Source organism: Dipodomys spectabilis, unplaced genomic scaffold (assembly GCF_019054845.1).
Source record: "Dipodomys spectabilis isolate Male_0828 unplaced genomic scaffold, ASM1905484v1 ptg000250l, whole genome shotgun sequence".
Taxonomy (NCBI): domain Eukaryota; kingdom Metazoa; phylum Chordata; class Mammalia; order Rodentia; family Heteromyidae; genus Dipodomys; species Dipodomys spectabilis.
Window position 1 is genome coordinate 864,979 of NW_024870927.1, and position 26,661 is coordinate 891,639.

General features: G+C 37.5%; 1 protein-coding gene and 1 pseudogene across 1 annotated transcript; one reads left to right on the plus strand and one right to left on the minus strand.

Annotated features, from left to right (window-relative positions):
- Positions 1–416: 416 nt before the first annotated feature.
- Spata22 (spermatogenesis associated 22) lies at positions 417–26,353 on the plus strand. Its single transcript, XM_042699446.1, has 8 exons — positions 417–486; positions 3,277–3,405; positions 6,388–6,448; positions 6,569–6,664; positions 8,317–8,656; positions 12,609–12,738; positions 24,155–24,252; positions 26,162–26,353. The coding sequence occupies exons 1-8, from the start codon at positions 444–446 to the stop codon at positions 26,351–26,353; spliced, it is 1,089 nt and encodes a 362-aa protein (XP_042555380.1). The 5' UTR covers positions 417–443.
- Positions 4,404–5,057, minus strand: LOC122124848 (annotated as a pseudogene).
- Positions 26,354–26,661: the final 308 nt, after the last annotated feature.

Here is a 26,661-nt window from a genome sequence, read left to right on the forward strand (position 1 = left end):
CAGAAAATACTGAAAAGTAAAAACTTGTTTCACTTAGTTAAACTGTAGAAACTGAATGGAAACTTACTATGCTGTACATAGTCTGTTTTTCTCTTTATGGATCTCGTTCATAATTCTCATGGTTCTTGATGCTGAAATTCTGTACATTGTGTGAAAATCCATGTATATTTAGGAAGCACGATTAAAGTCACTCCAGTCATAATTTTTTAAGAGCTGGAAAAAATACTGTAAATATTTATTCTGAAAATAAGGAACTCCCTGAAATCTTTATATCATCAAAATAGTGCCAAGCCATAATTTCTGTTATTAGTAGGAGGAGAAATTAATTTTGTTGTTGACCTTATTGATGAATTTCCAAGTTTCTTTGAAGGCTTAATCAAACAACTTCATTTTGTAGATTTGGGATGCTGAGCAAATACTTATAGATTTTGATACTGAAGAAAATGAAGAGAAACCTAAATGAAAATTCAACTCGAAGTACAGCAGGTATTGAACAATTTTATTTGAGAAGTTTCTATATTTTGCATATGCCACTTAAACCTTGTATAGTGGAGATGGAACATTTTGAAAGAAACTTTCAAAAAGATTAAACATTAAATGTATATTCTGTTCTTTTTAGATCCAGGGAGAAAAAAATAGCTTATTCAAGGCAAATATTTAGTAACAGAGATAGGAATAAAATGCATTTAGGTTTATTATATTGATCTATCTATAAAACTTATGTGATTGAATTCTTTTAAGCTTTTATGCTTCTAAGCTGCACACAAAGAAACAGATGTTTTTATTTGTGTTTGTAATTGACTTGTTCAAAATGTTTACAGAATTACTTCTGTCTCCTAATAGTTTGTGCCATTTTTGTTTCCTCAATTTAATAGTATAAGGACACAGGGCAAGATGATGAGGACCAGGCAAATAATTCTAATACACAATGAAGTTTGTAACTATTTTTTATGGTAGATATAATGTATTCTAGACATTTAAACATAAGAATCAGTGCATTTAATTCTTATACTAACTTTTTAAGATAGTTTTCTTTTTTTGCTGGTTGTGGGGCCTGAGCTCTGGGCTTGGGTGCTGGCCCTCAGCTCTTCAGCTCAAGGCTACCTCTCTACCACTTGAGCCACAGTGCCACTTCTGGCTTTTTCTGCTTATATGGTGCTGAGGAATCGAACCCAGGGCCTCATGCATGAAAGGCAAGCACTCTACCACTGAGCCACCTTCCCAGCTCCTAAGATAGTTTTTAATTATTCCTGCTTTCTAGATAAGAAATCAAGGAATAAAGAGTTTAAATAACTAATTTATTAAGTGGCAGAAACAGAATTTGAATTTAGGAATATGGCTCTAGAGTCCATGCTATTAATCATTATCTTATATTGCTTTTCTGTATTTGTTCCACATATGTACTTTGAAGTCATAATTAAAACCCAGTCAGCCTGACTCGAGATAATTCTCCTAGCCTTTCATCAGGGAGTTTGCAGTGTCAGTATCCTCCTGCACTGTAGTGATGACTTCAATGATTTGCATTCAAGCAATGGAAAGCTTTTTGGATCTCTTTTTCTTTTGAGTTCCCTTATAGTTTTTAAAGTCTATTAATTCTAGTTTTGGCCTAACTTGGATCCTACTTTTCACATGAAGAAAGTGGAGTGTGTGTGTGTGTGTGTGTGTGTGTGTGTGTGTACATACACACACACGTATATATTTATATATATACACATATACACATACACATATGCATATATACACATATACATATACATGCATGTATACATACATATATGCATATATACATATACACATACATATATATGCATATATGTATATCTGTGTGTATATGTATATATATATATGCAATATATATGTATATTGTTTTAATTATGTTCTAATTATCTGCTATATATATACACACAAACAAATATATATGTTATTATGATTTTTTGGGGAGTTGATTATGGGGCTTGAACTCTGGTGCTGGGTGCTGTCCCTGAGCTCTTCAGTTCAAGGCTAGTGATCTACCACTTTGAGCCACAGCACCACTTCTGGTTTTCTGGTGGTTAATTGGAGATAAGAGTCTCACAGACTTTGCTGCCCCAGCTTGCTTTGAACTGCAATCCTTAGATTTCAGCCTTCTCAGTAGCTAGGATTACAGGTGTGAGCCACCAGCGCCTGGCCACGTATTTTTATATTGTCATTCTCCAAAGTATTCAGAATGGTCTGTAGAAAAATACCATAATCCATACCTGGAGTGCTTATTAAAATTGAAGAGTTTTGGGTTTTAGACAAAATATGATGCAATATAGTTTATAAAAATGAGTTTATATATGCTGGGCACCTGTGGCTCACACCTGTAATCCTAGCTACTCAGTAGGCTGAGATCTGAGGATCACAGTTCAAAGCCAGCCTAGGCAGGAAAGTCCATGAGACTCCTTTTTTTTTTTTTTTTGCCAGTCCTGGGGCCTGAACTCTGGACCTGGTGTTATCCCTCAGCTCTTCAGCTCAAGGCTAGTGCTCTTCCACTTGAGCCACAGTGCCACTTCTGGCCTTTTCTGTTTATGTGGTGCTGAGGAATTGAACCCAGGGCCTCATGTATGCAAGGCAAGCACTCTACAACTGAGTCACCTTCCCAGCCCCAATGAGACTCTTTATCTTCAATAAACAGAAGTAGCACTGTGGCTCAAGTAGTAGAGCACTAGCCTTGAGCTGAAGAGCTCAGGGACAGAGCCCAGGCCCCAGGACTGGCAAAAAAAAAGAAAAAAAGGAAGAAAAAAAAGAATGAGTTTATAGTTTTGGAACTGAAATGATAATTAGCATTCCAAATCAAATCTTAGTCAAACTAAACTTTTGATAACTGTGGCCCTAAAGATTGGTTGTTATGGTCCAAATAATGGTTAAGTTTTTAGAAATCATGGCTCATGCTTTGGTTTCTCTTCACCTTTGTTATAACCTACAGGTTATCTGCAGTTGATAATAGGTAAGCACAAGAGGGAAAAGAAAACAGAAGTTGTATGGAGGGGAAGAAAAACAGAAGTTGTATTTGGGAAGTATTAGGAGATGAGAACAGAGATGAGAAATTAAAGCAAAATGAAGTTATGTAAGTTTTTAAAAATAATATAAAATTAGGGACATAAAATATATAATAGCTATAATGTACCTATTGACCTATAGAAGTAGAGATTCAAATTGCATGTTATGTAAGCTACACATTATTTTATAGTAATTATTTTGTAAGTTCAAATTGTTTATCTGCTATATACTACTTTATTGGTACATTTTATGTAGGCTGTTTGCAGGTACCATTGTTCAATCAGAAAAAGAGAAACAGACAACCATTAACTTCTAATCCGCTGAAAAATGATCCAGGTATTGGTATTGCTTCTGAAAGTTATGATTGCCCTCCTGTACCAACAGGTAAGAAAATGAGCAAAGTAAAAATTTGCAGAAAACAAGAACTCAGAAGTAACTTTATGTATGTATGTATGTATATATGTATACTTGTACTAAGGCTTGAATTGAGAGTGGCGGAAGTTGCACTTGTTTGCCTTGCTTGGTCATAGCTGGCATTCTGCCCTTAGAGCCACACCTTCAGCCCAGATTTTTGCTGGTTAATTAGAGATGGGGTCTTATGGATTTTTTCTGTCTAGACTGACTTTGATTGTTCTGGTCTCAGCCTTCTAAATAGGCAGGATTATAAGCATGGCACCCAGCTCAGATTTTTATTTCTTCTTTTCATTCCCCAAGTATGAACATTCCAGCACAAGAGTTTTTCTTCTTCAAAACACATATAGACATTGTGACTTATGTATGTGGTAGCAAACAATGGAAAGATTCAAGTTGCTTTAGGAACAGGGAAAAGTATGTGTAGAATGTAGGAAAGATGGGAAAGGACTAGAAAGTTTTGATGCTTAGTCTTTTTTTTCTTAACAGCATTTTGCCTTTCTTCATTTGTTAGCCCTTTACTCTATTATTGTCTGAAATTTCATGTTGATTTTAGCATTAAGAGGATTAAGTCACATGGCTTCTGTTCTTAGCCATGGACTAGTGAGGGAGGGGCTGATAGTATGGCCCCAAAGATAGAACACTGGTCTAGCAAGCTTGAGTCTCTGAGTTTAAAATACAAGTACCACTTAAAAAAGGAGAGAACAAGCTTTCACCAGATATGAAACATTTTTGCTACCCTAACCTGGAAGTTCTCGGTTCCCATAACTGTAAGAAATACATTTATATTGTTTATAAATAACCCAGTCTAAGGTGTTTTGTTCCAGCAACCCAATGGGACTGAGATTCTCTCATTCAGTTTGCTGCTTGCTTGTAGCTTCAGCTTATACACAAACTAAGTTGCTATTGTGGGGGTTTATATTGTCTAGTTCTACTTCTCAGAGGTCATGGGTTTACTGCATTTTTAAAAAACAATAAACACCTTTATTACATGAGCTAAGGATGGTAGGTGACTTTATTTGCCTTTCCAGGCCTTGATCTTCCTCCGATACAATTCCAGCTCCTTACCTTCCGTCTGCTCGGCCACACTGGCCTGGTCTGGATGGAATGCAGGCAAGAAGCTTCCCCTGTTGGAACAGCTCCTCCAAAAGACTGCTGTTTTTGGCATTCTTTTTCCTTTATCATATTTCTTTTGAATTTTCTTGTTTTTTGTTTAAAATCTCTTCCTCTTCAGGAGTCAGTTTGGTCCCCTTCTTGTGGCCCAGGGGCAGTGCATAGCGGGATTCATACCACGGTTGGGAAGGTATGCTGTCAATAGCACAGTGCAGTTCTTCACTAGGGTTTTGGTGCAGACCAGCTCGTTATTGAATGCATAGTAGACGACATCAATGAACCTTGTTTTAAGAGTATAACACTCAGAGCCCCAGGAAAAGTTGCCCACATCCAGCCTCAGAGCATGGTATTTCTTGTTGCCACCTCGAACTCAGACTGTGTGTATGTGATGGGGCCCTATCTTAGTGTTGGCAGCAGGGCATCCCAGCTTATACTTCTGCTTGTTATGATAGGGCTTCCTTTTACCCCCCGTTTTTGCAGTGCTTGTGCCAGTTATCCAGAGAGATGCCCATCACTTGGCGCTGGCCGGAAACAGGTTTACTCCATTTTAAAAACCTCTTGATTAAGTTCTGGGGACAGGGAGCCTCTGATTAATAACATCTTTTAAGTGAGACTACTAACATCCTATTATTTAACACATAAATCTGTTTTTAGCCAGTGCCAGTGGCTTACGCCTGTACTCCTAGCTAGTGATCTGAGGATCACAATTCAAAGCCAGCCCCAGCAGGAAAGTCTAAGAATCTTATCTCCAATTAACCACCAAAAAGCCAAAGTGGAGCTGTGGCTCAAGTGGTAGAGAGATAGCTTGATCAAAAAAGCTTAGGAAGCGTGCCCAAGCCCTGAGTTCAAGCCCCTGGACCAGCACAAAAATAAAGTTTAAAAGAAGTCATAGGTACATTTTAAATGTGTAGTTTTATTTGTCTATTAATAGTTCTAGGTGTGTATCTGAAATTAAAGTATATATAACCAGCACATACCAGACATATTTCAGAATGTTGTCCTTCTTCCATAGAGAAGTAAAAAGTCAGCAAACATTAAAGAGCTGACCACTACAGCTAACTATGTTGAAGACAAACTGTATAACCTGGTTGGGGGGGGAGAGTTGGGGACAAGGGGAAGACAGGAATAGTAGGGGGAAAACAATGGAGGGGATAACAATGCTCGATAGGAAATGTATTCATTAACTTACTCATTTAACTGTAACCCCTCTGTATAGTGTCTTTACAATAAAAATTAAAAAAAAAAACCATGTTTGAACTACTCTGTAAGGAAAAGTGCATCTTTCTGCTCTTCCAGTTCTGATCAAGATTACTGTTTATCAGAGATCTAAATTCTTGTAATAGATAAGAAAGTATTATATAAGTGTTTTTTTAATTGTCTGTTTCATTACTTGGGCTGGGATATAATCTATGAAAAGTAATAGAAGAGCATAGAGTATAATAGACTATGAAAATATTACTGTAAATTATATAGTATTAGGTTTAGCGGTGAAATTCGGTTCCACTCTCTCCTGCGTGTATCTGCTGTCTGTTATGATGTGCTTCTTACTGTTGAGTGGAACTAAAATTTTTAACAAACATTGGGTCAAACTAAATCTATGTTACAAAATATAAGATCCTTTATAAAAATTGGTTGTGGAAAGCATACAGATTAAACTATTAAAAATACAGTGAGGGAAGAAAGACACATAAAAATTAGTTAGGCTATGATTAAATCTGCAACAGAGTACTATTGAAGTTTTTTTCTCCTAATTTTTAAACCTCCCAAATTAAATGAATATGAAGTGGTTATTTTGAAAAATGCTGCCTATCTTACTTTTATTTGTGTTCTTATACTTTTGAGATTGGGCCTGGGAAGCTGTGACTCCAGAATTAGCTCATTTAAAGGACACAATGAACCCAGGGTATGTGAAAAAAATATAAACCAATAAATGTTTGTCTGTTACTAGCTGCTGTTAGTCTTCCGTGTATATTTTACATTATCAGTTTGAAAAAAGATACTTAACAACTCATTTCATTGAAAGGCCAACACCACCTTCAGTTTCTTATCCTCTGAGAAGTGAAGATTCAATGTCTAAATATGTTCAGTCATATACTGAAAGAAACAAAAGTGATTGGAGGTGAGTCTACTTAAATATTTTTTCAACTTTTCTCTTTCCTATCCTTCTCTTGGGGAAATTTCTACATTAATACCTATGGATTCTGAAACGATGTACACCTCGTGTATACTTTATATCATGCCTAGATTACATATAATGGATAATGTAAATGCCTTGAGGAAGATGCTGCTTCCTTCTCTCTTTGGGAGCTACTGCGAATTAGGCTTCATGGTTTAATAGGGGTGTTGAAGACATGACTGAATTGGATTATGTGTTTTGGGCACACTAGAGAGGCAATCAGGCTGTAGTTCTTCAGGGCTAATCTCCAGGCTGTGGAAACACCTCAGGAGGAAGTTTTAGTTTCATGATTAACCACTAAATAATTGTGAAGCTTAAAGAAACATTTCTGCCTATAAATGCTGCTTTTAGTAGCCACAAGAGAGGAAGAACAATTGCATTTCTGTTCTCTGTATTGAAAATAAAGTTCCAAATTATCATATAAAGAGATAGTAGAAAAATGTCTTCAAGCCAGGCACCGGTGGCTCATGCCTGTAATCCTAGCTACTCAGGAGGTTGATCTGAGGATCACAGTTCAAAGGCAGCCCGGGCAGGAAAGTCCGTGAAACTCTTATCTCCAATAAACCACCAGAAAACCTGAAGTGGCACTGTAGCTCAAGTGGTAGAGCATTAGCCTTGAGCTGAAGGGCTGAGGGACAGCGTTCAGGCCCAAAGTTCAAGGCCCACGACCGACAACAAAAAAAAGTCTTCATAGAGGTATATTAGGTGATTAATAATTCTAATATTTTTCCTGGATATTATGATATTTGTAGTATTTTTATAATCTAAAAGTTTTTGTCATTGTGATTTGCACTTGTTATTTAATTTTGTATTTAACAAAATTTTCCAGTTAATACAAGCTTCAGATACCATAAAGCATTTGTGGGGGATTATTTTCTTAAATATGAACTCCCTTTTGGTCGATTATTTTCTTAATTAAGGGATGAGTTTATTGTTTTCTTGCAGTATTTCCTGGAAAATTACTCAACTGTGACTTGAGGGAGTTTCTCCTTGTGCACCTAGAAAATATAGTTAGATTTTGGCTTCATTGAAGAGTTCCATGTTCTGATAAGCTGATACTAAGATTAATGTAGCAAAAAAGTGCTGTGACAGACTGAATAGTAGTATTTCTTAGCTATATAGTAAAAGCACAAAATATCTAATCAAATAACTATCTGGTCTGCCTATATTTTTCATGTCATTTATATAATAGTTAAAATTTAATTTTTTTACTTTGTAGAAAACTGAAAATGTATAAAGAATTAAGCAAAAGTCCTCTTTCCACTTGAAGATAACCACTGTCATATGGAGGCTAGAATAGTTTAAAAATATACTTTACAGCACTGTATTATGAATTGAGACACTAGTTTTCTGAGATCTGGATTTGTCAATAACTTGCTGTTTCACTTCGGCAAGTTATTTCTTCCCTGATTCTACCTTTTCATTTGGGAAGAGGTAATGATTTATTGTGAGGTTGTTGAGGTATTATGATTGGATTTTGTAATTAGTAGTTATAAATCAGAAATAGTAATAAATTACAAATTTTTATTTAAGTAAAAAATTTTATCAAATGTCATTTTAGAAAAGCTTATATAAATACATTTTTATTATTATAGCTACAGAGATGATGACAAAAATACCAGCTTGCATACTTGGGATGCAAATTATTTTAGACCTCAATTTAAAAAAAATGTGATGGCAAAGGATACATTCGGTTCTTGTCCAGTGAGTTTGGGAACTCAACCACAAAAGCAATTAAGAATATCTGAACCTTCTAATTTATCTGGTCACAAAGAAACTGAGATCCTCAGACAAACAAGCTTCTCAAAAATGTCTGGTACCACAAAAAAAGGCTTGGATGAGAACAGCGGATTGCAGGCATTTAAGCCTAATTTTCAACAAAATCAATTTAAGAAAAAAACCTTGGATGATATTTCAGAAGAAAACACTCTGAAGGTAAACATTTAAATTTAATACATGACTTCAAAAACATTAGGTAAATACTTAGAAAGTTATAAAAAAATAAAATAATTTGAAATCCTATGGCATATGTTGATTAGTACAAATATGCAATTCCATTGGAGTAGATGAGTGTTAGTTTTCAAAATAATGTCGTAAGGGATGTGATTGGAGGCTCCTTTCTGTCTGTTTGTCTGTCTGGTTCCAGAACTTGGACTTCAGGTCATGCTTACTCAACTTTTGCATTCACTGATTCATTTACTTTCTCTGCCTGGAGCTACACCTCCAGACTGGGCTTTTTGCTGGTTAGTTGGAGATAAGAGTTTTTGGACTTTTGTGCATTGGCTGGTTTCTAGCCCAGATCTGACTATCCTCCAGATCTCAGCTCCTTGTGTAGCTAGGATTACAGGTATAAGCCACTGAGAGAATCAGCTGGATGCTCTTTTCAGTAGTTGCTTTAGAGGTTTTATTTTTCTTTCTTTCTTTTTTTGGTGCCAGTCATGGGGCTTGAGCTGTGCACTGTCCTTAAGCTTTTGTGTTTAAAGTTAGCACTCAACCAGTGAAAACCACAGCTCCACTTCCAGCTGTTTTAGTAGTTAGTTGGAGATAAGAATCTCATGGGCCTCCTTCCCAGGCTGCCTTTGAACTGTGATCCTTTGATCTGAGCTTTCTGAATACTAGGATTACAGGCATAAGCCAACAGCACTAGCTTGTTTTAGAGTTCTTTTTTCTGGATTCAGGCTTTCACTGCTTAATAATTATTAAGACAATAAATTTATCTACAGCTTGCAAAATTTACCCAACCTCTTATTCTAAGTTTTTTTTTTAACAGATCAGAGCCAGGTAGTATTTTTTACTTAATTAGTAATGTTGTCTCATATATATACATATATATATATATATGTATATATGTATATGCATATATATATATACATATATATATATGTATATATGTATATGCATATATATATACATATATATATATGTATATATGTATATGCATATATATATACACACACATACACACACACTCAGCTACACCAATTAACTCTGCCATTGTAGTTTGAAATTAGCTATAGACAATACATAAATGAATGAGTATGGCCATGTTGTAATAAAGTTTGCAAAAACAGATGTCAGGTAAATTTGGAGTGTAGGCAATAGTTTACTGATTTCTGCTTCGTAATCTGCTCTTATTCTGCGTTTATAGCTCATATTCCACACTCTACTATTTTTTCCAATTTGCTAGTCATTCTGGACTTCACAATTCTCTAAAGATGGAATGTGCTCTAATACCTCTGCTTTGGTTTATATTCTTCTTACCTCACTCTGTGCACAGTGCTAATTGTTCTTTGTAAATATTTGTACACTTTATATGTATTGATTAGTCTCTCCCCTTCCTCACCTTCTGGCACAGTAGATTCTTCACTCACTTGTTGTGCTCTGGAATGGTGATTCATAGCTCATCATGATGGGACTTCTTATTTGCTAGCCTCAGCCGGTGGAAATCACTAGGAGAATATCAAATGACTATGTCACTGCCTGACATAATTTCTCTATGAGTATAGATTTTCTTGGCTTAGTAATTTGACTTCTTCCATTGTCCTTTCAACATAGGAGTGGTAACAGCTTCTTACCTGCTTCTGTCTGGGTTCTTAAATATCCTTTGTTTGTTCTGTCTCTATGCCTGTTTAGGATAAATTATGTTTTTCTTTTCTTTCTGGTAACATGATCAATATAGCATATTTTCCAGTAGTTCTTAGCTTTATGTCCTCTTGTGCATAAAATGACATTGACACCTTAGTAACAGTGGCTCACTATGGCAATAATCTTCAAAAGGAGACATTTTAGAATTTGGGTTAGTATTGGAACAAGGGAGGAAGTATTTGTACTTGAAAAAAAAGTTCCATCAGGTGTTTCTTACAACCCTTATCCTCACAAAGAAAATCATCAGTATCTTACACTGTGTTCTTTCTTTTTGTTGTTATTGAGGTTTGAACTCAGGTTATTATGCTTGCTAAGCAAGCACTGTGCCACTTGGGCCATGAAACCTGGACTTTTTATTTTTAGTTTATTTTTTAGATAGGAGTTCACAATTGCCCACAATCTTCTTACCTGTGTCCCCTCATAGCTGGAATTACAGGTGTGTTCCACCAAGGTCCAGTTTGGTTTTGTCTTTTAGCAATACTGGGGATTGAACTCAGGGTTCATGCTTCCTTGGCAGCCATTCTATCGCTTGAGCTATGCCTCCACCCCTTTTTCAGTTTGGTTATTGTCAAGGTAGTTTCTGAGCTGTGATCTTTCTACTTGTGCTTCCATCTGTGGCTGGGATAATAGACTCATGCCATTGTGCCTAGCCATTGGTTGAAATGGAATCTCACAAACTTTTATGCCTGGGCTGGCCTCAAACTGCGATCCTCATAGCTCCACCTCCCAAGTAGCTTGGATTATAGGTTTGGGCTACTGCATGCAGAAATAGCTTTTTTTTTTTTTTTTGTCGGTTGTGGGGCTTAAACTCTGGGCGTAGGTGCTATCCCTCATCTCTTCAGCTCAAGGCTAGTACTCTACCACTTGAGCCACTTCCAGTTTTCTGGTGGTTTATTGGAGACAGAGGAGTCTCACAGACTTTCTTGCCCGGGCTGGCTTGAACCATGATCCTCAGATTTCAGCCTCCTGAGTAGCTAGGAATACAGGCATGAGCCACTGGTGCCCAGCTTTGTTTTTTTTTTTTATATAGTCTTGCTGTGGTCTTTTTTTTTTTTAATCTGGCCAGGCTTTTCTATTTGCCACATAGTTGGGATTACAGACATGTATGACCATTCTTCTTACACTATTAGTTAATCTTCAGAGATACAAAGCAAATTTGTATCTCAGGGCCCTTAACATTTCTCTGTGTTACCATATAACCATTTAAAATATTAATCTCAATCCTTCTTTTCTTTTGTTTTTTTAAAATGTATAAGACATACCTATTCTTCGTGTTGTTTTATATATTTATGAATTGCATTTTAAACTGTTAAGTCATGTGAGGACAAGTATTATGTCTATTTTGTGCTCTATTTTCAGTAGAAGCTGTGTTTCAGATGGAATAGATGGTCCAACTGCTTTTCGATTTTTATTAGTATTATAATTTTATGAAAGTGTTTTATTACAACTTTTTTCATACATGTATGTAAATTAATTTGATTGTACTTACCTCTTCAGCCTTACACTTGTACCTTTTTGCCTCTCATTGATCACCTTTTAAAAAAATTTCTTTATTGAGATTAAGTGATTATATAAATTTCACAATTTTGTGGGATAGTGATACTTAGCTAAAGTCACAAACACATTTTACCTTCACAAGGCAAATTGTCATTATCATGATCTATAAAGCTTGTGAACTCTACAAACTTTGACAATACAACTATGTCTTCCAAATTGGGTGATATGTACATTTCTTTCCTTTTGCTTAGTGTAAGCTGTTACCTCTTTCTCTCTCATTCCCTCCATCCCATTGCTGCTCTTGAGTTACTTAGTTTACTTTCATCAGTGTCCAGTGCAGCTGATAGACCCCTCTGCTGTATTTTATCACCGTTTCCTTCTGATTCTGTGCCCTCCTGGCTTCCCTCATATGTGCACATGTATATATTTGTCACCTTCTTATTCCCTAATAATTTCTCTTCTACTCTCAAGAATTTTTCTTTTAGATTCCAGAAAACACCTTTGAAATGAATGAATAATGTGTCTGGCTCCTCTCTTAGAATGTGAGAACTTTAAGGAAAGAACTTGTTTTATTTATGTCTGTATGATGTTTATTCAATGAATGAATGTGAATGAGTAGATGAATAATACATAATTTTTGCTTTCTTGATTGTCTTCAAATGCATCTTGATTTTTCCTTCTACTATGTTATAGTAATGACATTAATAAATGAATAATTTTTCTAATGTACTTTTTTTTCCAAAAGAAAACTCCTTTGCATCAGTTACAGTATGAGGCTAAAAACAGTTCTTTAAGAATTATTTCTGCAGTTATTGAAAGCATGAAATACTGGCGCAAACATACACAGAAATCTGTACTGCTTTTTGAATTATTAGGTAAGTATAATACTTCAAAAATACATCAGTAATACTATTTGGACAGCAGTTTTAAATATCAACAGGAATCCGTAGGGGATTATGAAAAAATTTTACAAAAGGAGATTATGGTTTATTGGAATTTTCTTCCTTTTGGGGTCATTTATTTGTGTGAATTAAGTAATTGGTAACTGATAGTGTAGTATTCTTCTGATTCATAATGCTGACATTAGATAGACTCTTGCAAGTAATTACACCCTTTGAGTTATATGAGGAAATGGGGCAAATTATTAAAATAGTTTTGACTAAAATCATAAAGTTAGCAGCTGAGTGGATTTAGAATCCATGTCTTCTTGGAACTGGACACATGACTCAAATGTTAGAGCAGCAGCTGCAGAGTGGGAGACCCTGAGTTCAAGCCGCCATTACTGGTGCATGTGTGCACATGCATGCACTTGAACACACACACACACACACACACAAGAATCCAAGTCTTCTTAATCTTAATCTAGTGCACTTTCTACTACTTTACTTATTTTTGTACAGAAGTTAATATTTAAATACTCTAAAAGAACATTTTAAGAATAATACAAGAATACTTTTGCTAACTTAATATTTTAAGAGAATTTTGTATATTTCTAGAATTAAATTTTTCTTAGAAGGGAAAAAATAATAGAAGTAATGTTTAGGGATTCAAAAATTACTACTTAGGGTAGGATTGGGAGAGATGGAGAATGATTGATTTAAAGGGGTGAATTGATCAAGATTCATTGTACTCATTCATTGTACTCATTGAATTTGTAAAACTACTTGAGGATAATAAATTTAAAAATGTTAAAAAATCAAAATACTTTTTAGTTAAAATTAATAATAAATTATGAAATAATCTCACAGAAAGAGACTATCATAAATATCCATATGACCATGTAGTAGTACAGGTATATTTAAAGCTCCTTTATGATTGTCATTTTAGAAATAGCTCCTGAAGTATCTTTCCTGGCCATGCTTTTATAAGTTATCATATTATCTGGATCCATACATTTATTTATATCATATGTAGAAAGAGCTTGCATTTTCAAGTAATGATTTCACATTTGAAATCTATTTTGTTATATACTCTACATTTACACAATAAAATACAATTAAGAAATCAACTGATCTGAAGTTCTAAAATGTTAGTAAGCTGAAGACTAGGGCTGTAATAGTAATTCGGTAATTTTTAAAAATTAAATTATGATGCCCATTTGTTATAATGTATTTTATTGATAATGTAATACACTGCTCTGGAGATTTAGACACTCTAGAAAACATATTCTGAGGAAAAACTTTAGATGGCCACAATTTTTTTTTTTTGGTCTACTGCGGGTCTTGAACTTCTGGGCCAGAGCGCTGACCCTGCACTCTTCAGCTAAAGGCTAGTGCCCTCTCACTTGAGCTACAGTGCCACTTCTGGTTTTCTGGTGGTTTATTGGAGATGAGTCTCATGGCCTTTCCTGCCTAGGCTGACTTTGAACCATGATCCTCAGATCTCAGCCTCCTGAGTAGCTAGGATTGCAGTCATGAGCCACTGGCACCCAGCTAAACACCTATTTTTAATTATATGGACTTGAATATAATGCTTAAAAGGGCTAGAAACATTTTTTATACAAAATAGTTCTACAATACATTTCTTAAAATATCTTTATTACTGTGTAAGTAGAATTTTGAGAGGTTGATGTGGGAACAATTAATATCTACTTCTAGAAACACAAAGGCTCAATGCTTATATGCATCTGATCATATAAAATAATATTTATGGGGCTGGGATGTAGCTCAGTGGCAAAGCGCTTGCCTAGCAAGTGCAATGTCCTGGGTTCGATCCCCAGTACCAAAAAAGAAAAGACAAAAAAATATCCCCACAGCTGGTTAATTACAGTGCTGGAATTAATTCCAAGTCTTCTGCCTCTAAAATAATATTTATCAAAATGAACTCCAGGAAATGGAAAGAAGAGGTTTTTCTTTTTTCCCTATCCCTTTGGAATTTTTTTTTTTAATTGTGAAAATACTGTACAGAGGGGTTACAATTACATGGGCAAGATAATGAGTACATTTCTTATCAAGCATTGTAGCCTCCTCCTTGGGTTCCTCTTCCCATCCCTTCCCATCCTCCCACCCAACCCCCCGTCCTCCCATGAAAGTTGTAAAGTTCATTTTCCTACATAACGATTTGTACATCTCATTGTTGCAATGGCTCCACCTGTATCCCTAGTTAAATGATTTGTTTTTTTCCCTTCCCCTCCACAATTATACCGACCTCAAGTACAGTGAAAGCAGGGGTTATACCATGGGGGAGGGACATACAAAGCAACAAAGAAATAATCTTATAAATGTGTTAGAAACAATCACCTCAAAGAAAAAAAACATTTGAATACATATCTTAGGGTTCATTTCCCTAACATCAACTTATCTGACCTTTTCTGCTTGACTTAGACATATACTAGTTATTGCAAATAAGGGAAACCATGGGACATGTGTTTCTTTGGGCCTGGCTTACTTCACTTAATATAATTTTTTCCAAGTCTTTCCATTTCCTAACAAATGGGGCAATGTCATTCTTTCTGATGGAGGCATAGAATTCCATTGTGAATATATACCACATTTTTCTTGATCCATTCATCTGGGTTGGTTCCATATCTTAGCTATGGTAAAAAATGCTGCAGTAAACATAGTCATGCTGGTAGCTTTAGTGTGGTCTTGTTTGTGAACATTTGGGCAAATGCCCAAAAGTGGGATTGCTGGGTCATGGGGAGCTCTATGTGGAGTCTTTTGAGGAACCTCCATACTGCTTTCCAAAGTGGTTGAACAAGTTTACACTCCCACCAACAATGCAGTAAGGTTCCCTTCTGTCCACATCCCTTCCAGCATCTATTGTTATTAGAGTTCTTGATTCTAGCCATTCTAACTGGAGTGAGGTGGTATCTCAATGTTGTTTTGATTTTCATTTCTTTTATGGCTAGGGAGGTTGAGCATTTCTTCATGTGTCTATTGACCATCTTTCTTTCCTCTTTTTTTTGTGGGGGGGGTCCTGTCTTGGGGACTGAACTCTGGGCCTGGGCGCTGTCCCTCAGCTCTTCAGCTCAAGGCTAGCGCTCTACCACTTGAGCCACAGCTCCACTTCCTGCTTTTTTCTTTTTGCTTATGTGGTGCTGAGGAATCGAACCCAAGGCCTCAGGCATGCAAGACAAGCACTCTACCACTGAGCCACCTTCCCAGCTCCCCTTTCTTTCCTCTTCAGAGAAGTTTCTCTTTAAGTCTTTAGCCTACTTATTTATTGGGCAGTTGTTTCTTTGAAGATTTGTTTTTGGGGGATTTAATTTTTTGAGTTCCAGGTATATTTTAGATATGAGACCCTTGTTGTATGGCTAGTGAAGGTCTTCTCCCAATCTGTGGGCTTTGTATTGATCTTGCTAGCTATGTCCTTTGCCATGCAGAAGCTCTGCAACTTCATGCAATCCCATTTCTTTGATTTGTTGTGTTTCTGGGTCTCTACTAAGAAAATTTGGGCCTGTGTGAAGGAGACTTAGGGTTTCTCCTATTCCATCCTGTAATGTTTTCAGAATGTCTGCTTTGACTCCAAGGTCTTCGATCCATTTAGAGTTGATTCTGGTGCAGGGTGATATATAAGGATGTAGCTTTAGTTTTCTGCAAGTAGTTAACCAATTTTGCCAGCACCATTTACTGAAGAGGCTGTCTTTCTTCCATTCTATTTTTTTAGCTCCCTTATCGAAGATTAGATGGCTATACGCCTGTGGGTTCATTTCTAGGTTTTTAATTCTATTACATTGGTCCTGAGGTCTGTTCTTTTTTTTTTTTTTTATTGTAAAGATACTATACAGAGGGTTACAGTTACATGAGTGAGGTAATGAGTACACTTCCTCTTGAACATTGTTACCCCCTCCATTGTTTTCCCCCTACCATCCCCTCCCTCCCTCCCTTCCCTGAGGTTCTTTTTTTTTTTTTTGATTGTGATTAAATGATTACATAATTTCAAAGTCACAAGTTCATTCTAACTTTACTGGAGCAAATTGTCTATCACAGTCTGTAATATATAACAGTGTTCACATGTTATATACCATATTTGTGATCAGCAGCATGGGGATATTTAGTAGTGGTTCAACCAGATGAGCGGGAGTTCTTTGTTTCTTAAGTCCTGTTAGTTTTGTCGTATCACCTAACATTTTGGATTTAGCATCCACTTATCAGGGAGACCATGTACCGTTTGTCTCTTCGTTCTTGGCTTACCTCGCTCAACATGATTCCTTCTAGCTCCATCCATTTCCCTGCAAATGCCATTATTTTGTCATTTCTAATGGCTGCATAATATTCATTGTGTATAGATACCACAATTTTTGGATCCATTCATCTGTGGTGGGCATCTAGGTTGTTTCCATATCCTAGCTATTGTGAACAGTGCTGCAATAAACATGGAGGTGCACGTGTCCTTGTATATTGGTTCCTGTTGTTCAGGGTAGATGCCTAGAAGTGGTATGACTGGGTCATAAAGAAGGTCAATCTTTAGCTTTCTAAGGACCCTCCAGACTGCTTTCCAAAGTGATTGTATAAGTGTACATTCCCACCAGCAGTGTAATAGGGTTCCTCTTTCTCCACATCCCCTCCAGCATTTGTCGTTGGCTGATTTGTGGATGTGGGACATTCTGACTGGGGTAAGGTGGTATCTCAGGGTTGTCTTTATTTGCATTTCCTTCACCACCAGGGATGATGAACATTTCCTCATGTGTTTCTTTGCCATTTTTATTTCTTCATTTGAGAAGTCCCTCTTTAATTCCCTTGCCCATTTAGTAATTGGTTTGTTAGGTTTGGGAGGGATTAGTTTCTTGAGTTCCCTGTATATACAGGATGTTAACCCCTTGTCTGATATATTGCTGGTAAATATTTTTTCCCAATTAGTTGGTTGTCTTTCTAGCTTAGTTGCGATAGATTTAGCTGTGCAGAAGCTTTTTATTTTAAGGTAGTCCCATTTGTCGAGTCTCTCTCCAACTTGTTGTGACCCTGGGACTCTGTTCAGGAAGTTCCTCCCTGTGCCTATTAGTTCAAGAGTCTCTCCTACTCTGTCCTGCAGTAGTTTCAGAGATTCAGGTTTAATGTTAAGGTCTTTAATCCATTTTGAGTTGATGTTGGTGCATGGTGATAGGCTGGGGTTCACTTTTAATTTTCTGCATGTGGCTGCCCAGTTTTCCTAGCACCAGCGGTTGAAGAGGCTGTGTTTCTCTTCCATTGTATGTCTTTGGCTCCTTTGTCGAATATCAGCTGGCTGTAGACCTGTGGATTTATTTCTGGATCTTCTATTCTGTTCCATTGGTCTTCGGGTCTGTTTTTGTGCCAGTACCATGCTGTCTTTGTTATTATAGCTCTGTAGTAGAGTTTGAAGTTTGGCATGGATAGCCCTCCCATATTGTCTTTATCCCCTAGAATTGTTTTGGCTATTCTACGTCTTTTGTTGTTCCATATAAATTTTTGGACTGTTTTCTGTATTTCAGTGATGTACGTCATTGGGATTTTAATAGGAATTGCATTGAATTTGTATATTAGTTTTGGAAGTATCACCATCTTTACTATATTGTCGGCCTATCCAGGAGCATAGGAGGTCTTTCCATTTCCTAGTGTCTTCTGCAATTTCTTTCTTTAACTTTTTATAGTTCTCATTAAATAGTTCTTTTACATCTTTGGTTAGGTTAATTCCTAAATATTTTATTTTTTGGGAGGTTATTGTGAATGGGGTTGCTCCCTTTATTTCCCTCTCTTCCTGTACATTATCAGTGTATAGGAAGGCAACTGATTTTTGTGGGTTTATTTTGTATCCTGCTATTTTGCCGAAGTGACTTATGATTTCTAAAAGTTTGAGGATGGAGTTTTTGGGATCGTGGAGGTATAGTATCATGTCGTCTGCAAAAAGGGATAGTTTAACTTCTTCTTTCCCTATGCGGATCCCTTTAATGTCTTTTTCTTGCCTTATTGCCCTGGCTAAGGGTTCTAGGACTATGTTGAAGAGGAGTGGAGACAGTGGGCATCCTTGCCTTGTTCCTGATTTTAGGAGGATTGGTTGTAGCTTTTCCCCATTAAGTATAATATTGGCTATTGGTCTGTCATAAATGGCTTTTATTGTTTTTAGAAATGTTCCTTCTATTCCTATTTTCTCCAGAGCTTTTAGCGTGAATGAATGTTGAATTTTATCAAAGGCCTTTTCTGCATCTGTGGCGATAATCATGTGATTCTTGACCTTGGCTCTGTTGATATGTTGGATTACATTTATTGACTTACGTATGTTAAACCATCCCTGTGTCTCTGGGATGAAGCCTACCTGATCATAGTGTATTATTTTTTTTATGTGTTTCTGGATTCTGTTAGCTAGAATCTTGTTAAGGATCTTTGCATCTGTGTTCATCAAGGAAATTGGCCTGTAATTCTCCTTTTTGGTTGGGTCTTTGCCTGGTTTGGGGATGAGTGTGATACTGGTTTCATAGAATGAGTTTGGGATAGCTCCCTCCTTCTCTGTTTCTCTGAAGAGCTTGAGGAGTATGGGTATTAGTTCTTGTTTAAAGGTCTTATAGAATTCTGCTGTGAATCCATCTGGTCCTGGGCTTTTTTTTGTTGGAAGACTTTTGATAGCTTCCTGTATCTCATTATAGGATATTGGCTTATTTAATTGGTTAACTTCTTCTTTGCTCAGTTTGGGTAACTTGTATTTCTCTAAAAATGCATCCATTTCCGCCAGATTTTCTTCCTTTAGAGAGTATAGCTTTTGAAAGTAGTCTGTTACAATTGTTTGGATATCTTGGGTACGTGTTGTGATGTTTCCTGTGGCATCCCTAATCCTATTAATATGGGTTTCCTCTCTTCTTTTTTTAATTAATCTTGCCAACGGGCCATCAATTTTGTTTATTTTTTCAAAGAACCAGCTTTTTGTTTGGTTTATTTTGGTTATGGTTTTCTGATTTTCTAATTGGTTAATCTCTGCTCTTAATTTGGTTATCTGGCTTCGTCTAGTAGCTTTAGGTCCCATTTTTTCTTGTTTTTCTAGCTGTTTTAGTTGCAACATGAGATTATTTACTTGGTCTGTCTCCATTCTCTTGATGTGGGCACTGAGGGCAATAAATTTGCCCCTCAGGACTGCTTTTGCTGTGTCCCACAAGTTTCTTTGTGAGGTGTTTTCATTTTCATTGAGTTGTAGGAAGTGCTTTATTTCTTCTCTGATCTCTTCTGTTACCCAGGCCTTGTTAAGGAGTGTGCTGTTCAATTTCCATGTATTAGAGAAATTTCTGCGGTATGCTTTGTTATTGAGAGCTAGCTTGATTCCACTGTGGTCAGATAGGATACAGGGGATTATGTCGATCCCTTTGTATTTGCTTAAGTTCCTTGCATGAACTATGATATGGTCTATTTTGGAGAAAGTTCCATGAGCTGCTGAGAAGAATGTGTACTGTGTTGTTTTAGAGTGAAATACTCGGTAGATGTCAGTTAATTCCGCTTGAAGTATGGCCTCACTTAATTCGGTAGCTTCTTTGCCAATCCTCTGGTTGGTAGACCTGTCCTTTGGTGAGAGTGGCGTGTTAAAATCTCCTAGTATTATCGTATTGGGATCTATTTTATTCTGTAAGTTTGAGAGCATTTGTTTGACATATCTGGGTGCACCAATATTTGGGGCATATAAGTTGATGATGGTTATATCCTCCTCTTGGATTGTTCCCTTCATTAATATGTAGTGTCCATCCTTGTCTTTCTGTACTGATTTTAATGAAAAGTTTATTTTGTCAGATATCAGGACAGCTACACCTGCTTTCTTACTGGGGGCATTTGATTGGTAGATCCTTTTCCACCCCTTCACTCTGAGTTTGTTTGTATGTTTGGCTGAGAGGTGAGTCTCCTGAAGGCAACAGATGGATGGGTCTTGTTTTCTGATCCAGTCCTCAGTTCGTTTTCTTTTAATTGGTGAATTCAGCCCATTTATATTAAGAGAAAGTGTAGAGAGATGCATTGTTGTCCCTGCCATTCCGTTTTCCTAAGTTTTTCTTCTTTCCTTTCCTCCTGTGCTTGCTCAGTTAGACTTTGAGTAATGCCTGTTTGGGGCAGGTCCCAGTTCCTGGTTGCTTTCTTCAGGTTGTGTCCCCCCTCTTAGAATTCTTTGTAATGCTGGCTTAATGTTTATGTATTCATTTAGTTTTTCTTTGCTATTAAAAGTTTTCAGGTCTCCATCGAATGTGAATGCTAGCTTTGCCGGGTATATCAGTCTGGGTTGGCAGTTATTGGCTCTCAGGGCTCGTATGGTGCTTTCCCAGGCTTTTCTTGCATTCATTGTTTGTGTGGAGAGAACTGCAGTGATTCTAATTTTTTTCCCGTTGTAGTATAGCTCCTTCTTCATTTTTTCTGCATGCAGGATTGTTTCCTTATTATTCAGATCTATCATTTTTACTATAATGTGTCTATAAGTGTTTCTCCTGGGATCTTGCTTGTTGGGGGTTCTATAAGCTTCTGTAATGTAGTTAAGATGGTCGTTTTTGAGGTGGGGAAAATTTTCATTGATTATCTTGTTAAATAGGTGTTGCATTCCCTTGCTCTGGAATTCCTCACCTTCGTCCACTCCGATTATGCGAAGGTTAAATTTCTTGGCATTATCTGCTTGCTCTTGAATTTCCCTTTGGTTTAATTTGAGTGATTTTTCCATATTTGTCACTTTTTGGTCCAGTTGGTGTATTCTGTCTTCTGTATCTGACACTCTACCTTCCATTTCATTCACTCTGTTGACCGTGGCTTCTATTGTGGTTTGCATGGAGGAAATGGATCCCTTTATGGATTCAATGTTGGTTCTCACCTCATTGAGAGGTGAGATCAGTATGCATTACCTCTTATTTGGTGTTTATCTCACTTCTTACTGAGGTTTGTGCAGCTTCTATTTTTGCATCCAACTTTTGTTTGATATCCTGTATCTCTTTTGATAGTTCATCCTTGTGCTCTTTCAATTTCTGATCCATTTCTCGCTTTATTTCTTGAGTCATTGCCTCCAGCAACCCTTGGATGTAGCTTTTGTCTTCCATTCCTGCTTTGCTCCCACTGGGGCTCTCCCCTGCCTGGCTGCTGGCTTTTGAGGTGAGCTTGCTCTCCTGGGTGGTGGTAAACCTTGTGATTTTTCTCTGTGATTTTCGCATGGGGGTTCAGGAGACTGCTCTGCAATTTTGTTTCCGTGTGTCTGTCTTTGCTTGGTTGCTGATTCTGTATTGGTAGAGAGAGTCTGTGCCTGCTCTGGGTTCTGTTGGGAGCCTATTTCCAGCTGCCATTCTGACTTACTTAGGATTCTCAGCTCTCTGCTGTAGATTGCTGGCAATTCCCGCCTTTGGAAGGGTTGAGCAGCCTAGACTGCTTGTGTTTGCTCCTACGGTGCTCTTGGGAAGATCAGATGCTCTGGATGCACTCTCCCAAATACTGGAGTCTGCTATGGGCTCCTGATGTGTTTTTGTTTGTTTGTTTTGGGCTGGTTGTGGGCTTGAACTCTAGGTTTGGGTGCTGTCCCTCAGCTCTTCAGCTCAAGGCTGGCACCCTACCATTTGAGCCACAGCACCACTTCTGACCCTTTTTGCTTTTGTGATGCTGAGGAATCAGATCCAGGGCCTCATGCATCCAAGACTAGCACTCTATTGCTGAGCCGCCTTATCAGCCTGAGCTCCTGCTTACTATCAGGTGCTGGCAGCCTGTGTTGCCCAATTCCCAGCCTAGGGTATATGGGTGGAGTTTTGGTGGGGTTTGGGCTTCTCTTGTCCTGAGCCTCCAGGTCTTTTGTTGTCACAGGCGTGCTTCCCGGGGAGTGTTGTTTCCTCGTTTTCTCCCCTCTGTTGAGGCGTATGCTCAGCCTTTTACTTCAGTTGGGAGCTCTGGTCTCCCTTGAGGGATACACTGTCCCCTGTGGGGTACTCACCCTGGACCTGGTTGTTTCTGTGTGGTGTAGGTCATCAGTTGTTGTTGTAATCCGAGTTCAGTTGGGGTGGTTGCGGGCTGGGTTGGGCGGCCCCCGCCCGGTCATTGCGATCGCGATTGGGCGGGTGGTCTGCTGACAGGTCCCTTTGTCGTGCTGCTGGTGCCAGGCGGCTTTGGCGGGATGGAGCCTCTCTGCTTTGGTGGAGAGTGAGGGGTGGGGGTGGGATCCTCGTGGAGACTCCCGGCTGGTAGGTTTCTCTGTTCCTGGCAATCTGCTGTTCTGCAATCCGGTACCTGGTGATCTGCAAGCGGCCCCCTGTGTCTCTGGGGTTCCGGCAGCCCCCGCCAGGCCGGCTGGCCGGTGGCTTGGCGCACTGCCGCGGGGCCAGTGAAGGTTGGGGGAGGGGTCTTTGCTCTTCTCTGTTCTGAAATTATTCTTTTCCTCTCTTTCTTTTTTTGTTATTTTCCACCTCTGGTTTTTCTCTGAGTGTTTGTCTTTTTGTTGTTGTCGGTCTGTTGGGGAGATTAAGCGTTGGAACTCGAACTCTCTTTTTGGTTGGAGAGAGCTGTGGCGTTTCCCTACTGCCCCGTCGCCATCTTGGTCCCCTCTCCTCCTGAGGTCTGTTCTTGTGCCAGGTGTTGTGATTACTATGGCTTTGTAGTAGAGTTTGAAATTTGGTATTGATATTCCTCCAGCACTGTTTTTTCTGTTGAGGATCATTTTTGTTATTTGGGGTCTTTTATTGTTTCATATGAATTTTTGGATTGCCTAAGAAGAGGTGTTTCTTTGTTGCTGTTTTTTTCTTTCTTTTTTTCTTCTTCTTTACAAGTCATGAGGCTTGAACTCAGGGCTTGGGCACTGTCCCTGAGCTGCTTTTGCTCAAGGCTAAGACTCTACCACTTGAGCCACAGCACCACTTCTGGCTTTTTCTGTATGTGGTACTGAGGAACTGAACCTAGGGCTTCATGCATGCTAGGCAAGCACTTTACCACTAAGCCACATTCCCAGCCCTGTTTTTGTTTTGTTTTGTTGTCTTTTTTTTGGTTGGTCATGGGGCTTGAACTCTGGGCTTGGGTGTTGTCCCTGTGCTCTTTAGCTCAAGTTGAGTGTTCTATGACTTGAGCCACAGCACCACTTTCTGTTTTTGTTTTCTTTTTGTCTTGTTTGTTTATCTGTCTTTGGGAGGCTAAGAGGACCCAAAAATGGTGGGACAAAGGTGAATAAATGCAGCAGTGGTACTCACTAGACACTGTTGAAAATGAACTATACAACTTGTGGAACTGGGAGAAAGCAATAGAAGGGATGACATAGTCTAGAAAGAAATGTACTTATCACCTGACTTATATAACTGCAACCCCTCTGTACATCACCTTTGTAATAGCAGTTTAAAAAAGAGGAAAAAAATCTATTCTGTGTTAAATTTTATTTGTATTTTACCAACAAGTAATTCTTCCCTATTTTCATGTTGCTTAGCTGTCCTTGATTCAGCTGTTACATCTGGTCCATACTATTCGAAGACCTTTCTTATGAGAGATGGAAAAAATACACTGCCTTGTGTGTTTTATGAAATTGTGAGTATTTAAATTATTCTTTGAAAAGACTTTGCCAACAAAACATCAAAGTGCAGGCCAAAATTCCATTGTAATATAAATTGTTTACATTTGAATATTTTATTTGGTTTTCTTTCTTTTTTCTTTTTCTTTTTTTTTTTTTTGTCGGTCGTGGGGCTTGAACTCTGGGCTTGGGCACTGTCCCTCAGCTCTTCAGCTCAAGGCGAGCACTCTACCACTTGAGCTACAGTGCCACTTTCGGTTTTCTGGTGGTTTATTGGAGATAGGAGTCTCATGGTCTCTCCTGCCCGGGCTGGCTTTGAACCACGATCCTCAGATCTCAGCCTCCTGAGTAGCTAGGATTACAGGCGTGAGCCACCAGCGCCCGGCCTATTTGGTTTTATTTCTGATAGAGTTGTTTATTTGTATAATATGGAGAGATTAGTTATTGTGATTTAGATGTTATTTTAGGAATATAGTGTAGAATGTAAGGAGTAAATGGCTACTTCCCTCAAAAGAGTTACAATCTCAGGTAAAAAGATACATTAAAAAATTAAATGCTCTCCTAGCATTTTCATAGGTTCTCCTCCAGGAAGTGGGGTTAGCATTTGGTAGCTGGTGCCAAAAGAAAAATCTTTGATTACATCCTTGACCCGGTATTGTACTAGGGACAACTGTCATTCAACCTCTAGTCATAGCTACTTTGGAGGCTGAGATCTGAGGACTGCTATTGGAAGGTAGGCTAGGCAGGAAAAGTTCATGAGACTCTTATCTCCAGTTAACACTAGAAAGCCAGAGCTTTGGACCTGTGGCCCAAGTATAGAGCATTAGCTTTGAGCAGAAAAGCTCAGGGACAGGGCTCAGGCCCTGAGTTCAAGATCTGGGACTGGCACACACAAAAATAAAGGCTATGATAGAAGTGTAAGTAGGGTCCTATAGAAGTGGATAGGAAGATGAAATCAGAGAAAGAATTTCAAGCAAGTAGTAGCATATCAGAACCTGTATTATTATAAGGACTAGTAAGAGCTAAACTAGAGGTAGGAAGATCTGTAAGAGATGTGGAAGAATGCTTTTTAAGATGAAGAAGCAGCATATGCAAAGATGTGAAACAAAGCCTCATTCAGCAACCTGCAAGTACCAAAACATAAAGTTTAATAAGTGTTGGGAGTAATTTATATCCAAGTGTAAGTTGGAATATAAATTAAAGGTTTGAATATAAATTAAAGGCCAAATACCTTGTGAGATCTACATATTATAAAAGGGTTTGGTTTTAGTTCTGAAATTGTCTTAAATTCTGAAAAAAGACTTGGATCATGATATTTATTTTATCATTTATTAGTTTCTTGACCTAAGCAAGTTGCTTAAAATATCTGAACTTCATTAAAAAATGGTAAAAATGGAAGATGACTTCCTACTCTGTTGATTATTTTCAGCAGTAGGAATCTGAATGATGGAATTAAGGCTTTTGGACATGGTTCCTATTTAGTTCATATAACATTGTCCATAATAGCAAAATCTCTCTGGTTGTTTCCCATCAAGAGTAATATGGAAAATTAAATTGTGGTATATTAGAATATACACATATATACATAAATATACAAGTTATATATATATAATATATATATACATATATATGTGCTCTTTGGTCTAGCACTTGTTTTATATTGATTAGACTTTTGTTGTTTGATTTGGTTCTTTGAGACTGTGTCACCCAATGAGACCTGGAATTTTAAACCCTTCTGCCTCAGCCTCTTGAGTGCTGGGATTCTAGGTATATACTACACCTAGATGTAATATAACACTTTAACCTAGAGTTGTATACCAAATGCATACTTAAACACAGAAATATACAAAATATGGTTAATCATTTATTAAAAGTTGAAATTTAGATGAAATAATGACTTTTTGATGCTTATATTTTGAAAAACAGGATCGTGAGCTTCCAAGACTGATTAGAGGCCGAGTTCACAGATGTGTTGGAAACTATGACCCAGAAAAGAACATTTTCAAATGTGTTTCTGTCAGACCAGCATCTGTTTGTGAGCAAAAAACGTTCCAAGCATTTGTTAAAATTGTAGATGCTGAGATGAAGTATTATACAAAAGCAATGAATGAAATTTAAATAGTGATAAGACAGTATAAATGGATTCATTTTATTGCTGTTTAATTTACCATTCCTGTGGTCATAGTGTTGTAAGTTTTCTGTACTTTATTTCTTGAATTAAATCCTTTAAAATGAAATTTTTGAAAAGTAATTTTAATGCGTTTGCTAAAGTGGAGCATTTGCTAAAATGTATGAATGATTTCAGATAAAAATTTTCATTGTAATATACGTAGTTACTCCTTACACTTGATATAATTCTAAAGGCTGAGAAGTGATAGTGAGTATTTTTTTTTTGTAGTTCTGTGGTTTGAAATAGTTCATACTTG

Coding starts and splice junctions, on each gene's coding strand:
- Spata22 (XM_042699446.1), top strand. CDS start 444: ATGAAGAGAAACCTAAATGAAAATTCAACTCGAAGTACAGCAG. Junction 6,449..6,568: donor AAGGACACAATGAACCCAGG/GTATGTGAAAAA, acceptor TTTCATTGAAAG/GCCAACACCACCTTCAGTTT. Junction 8,657..12,608: donor CAGAAGAAAACACTCTGAAG/GTAAACATTTAA, acceptor TTTTTCCAAAAG/AAAACTCCTTTGCATCAGTT.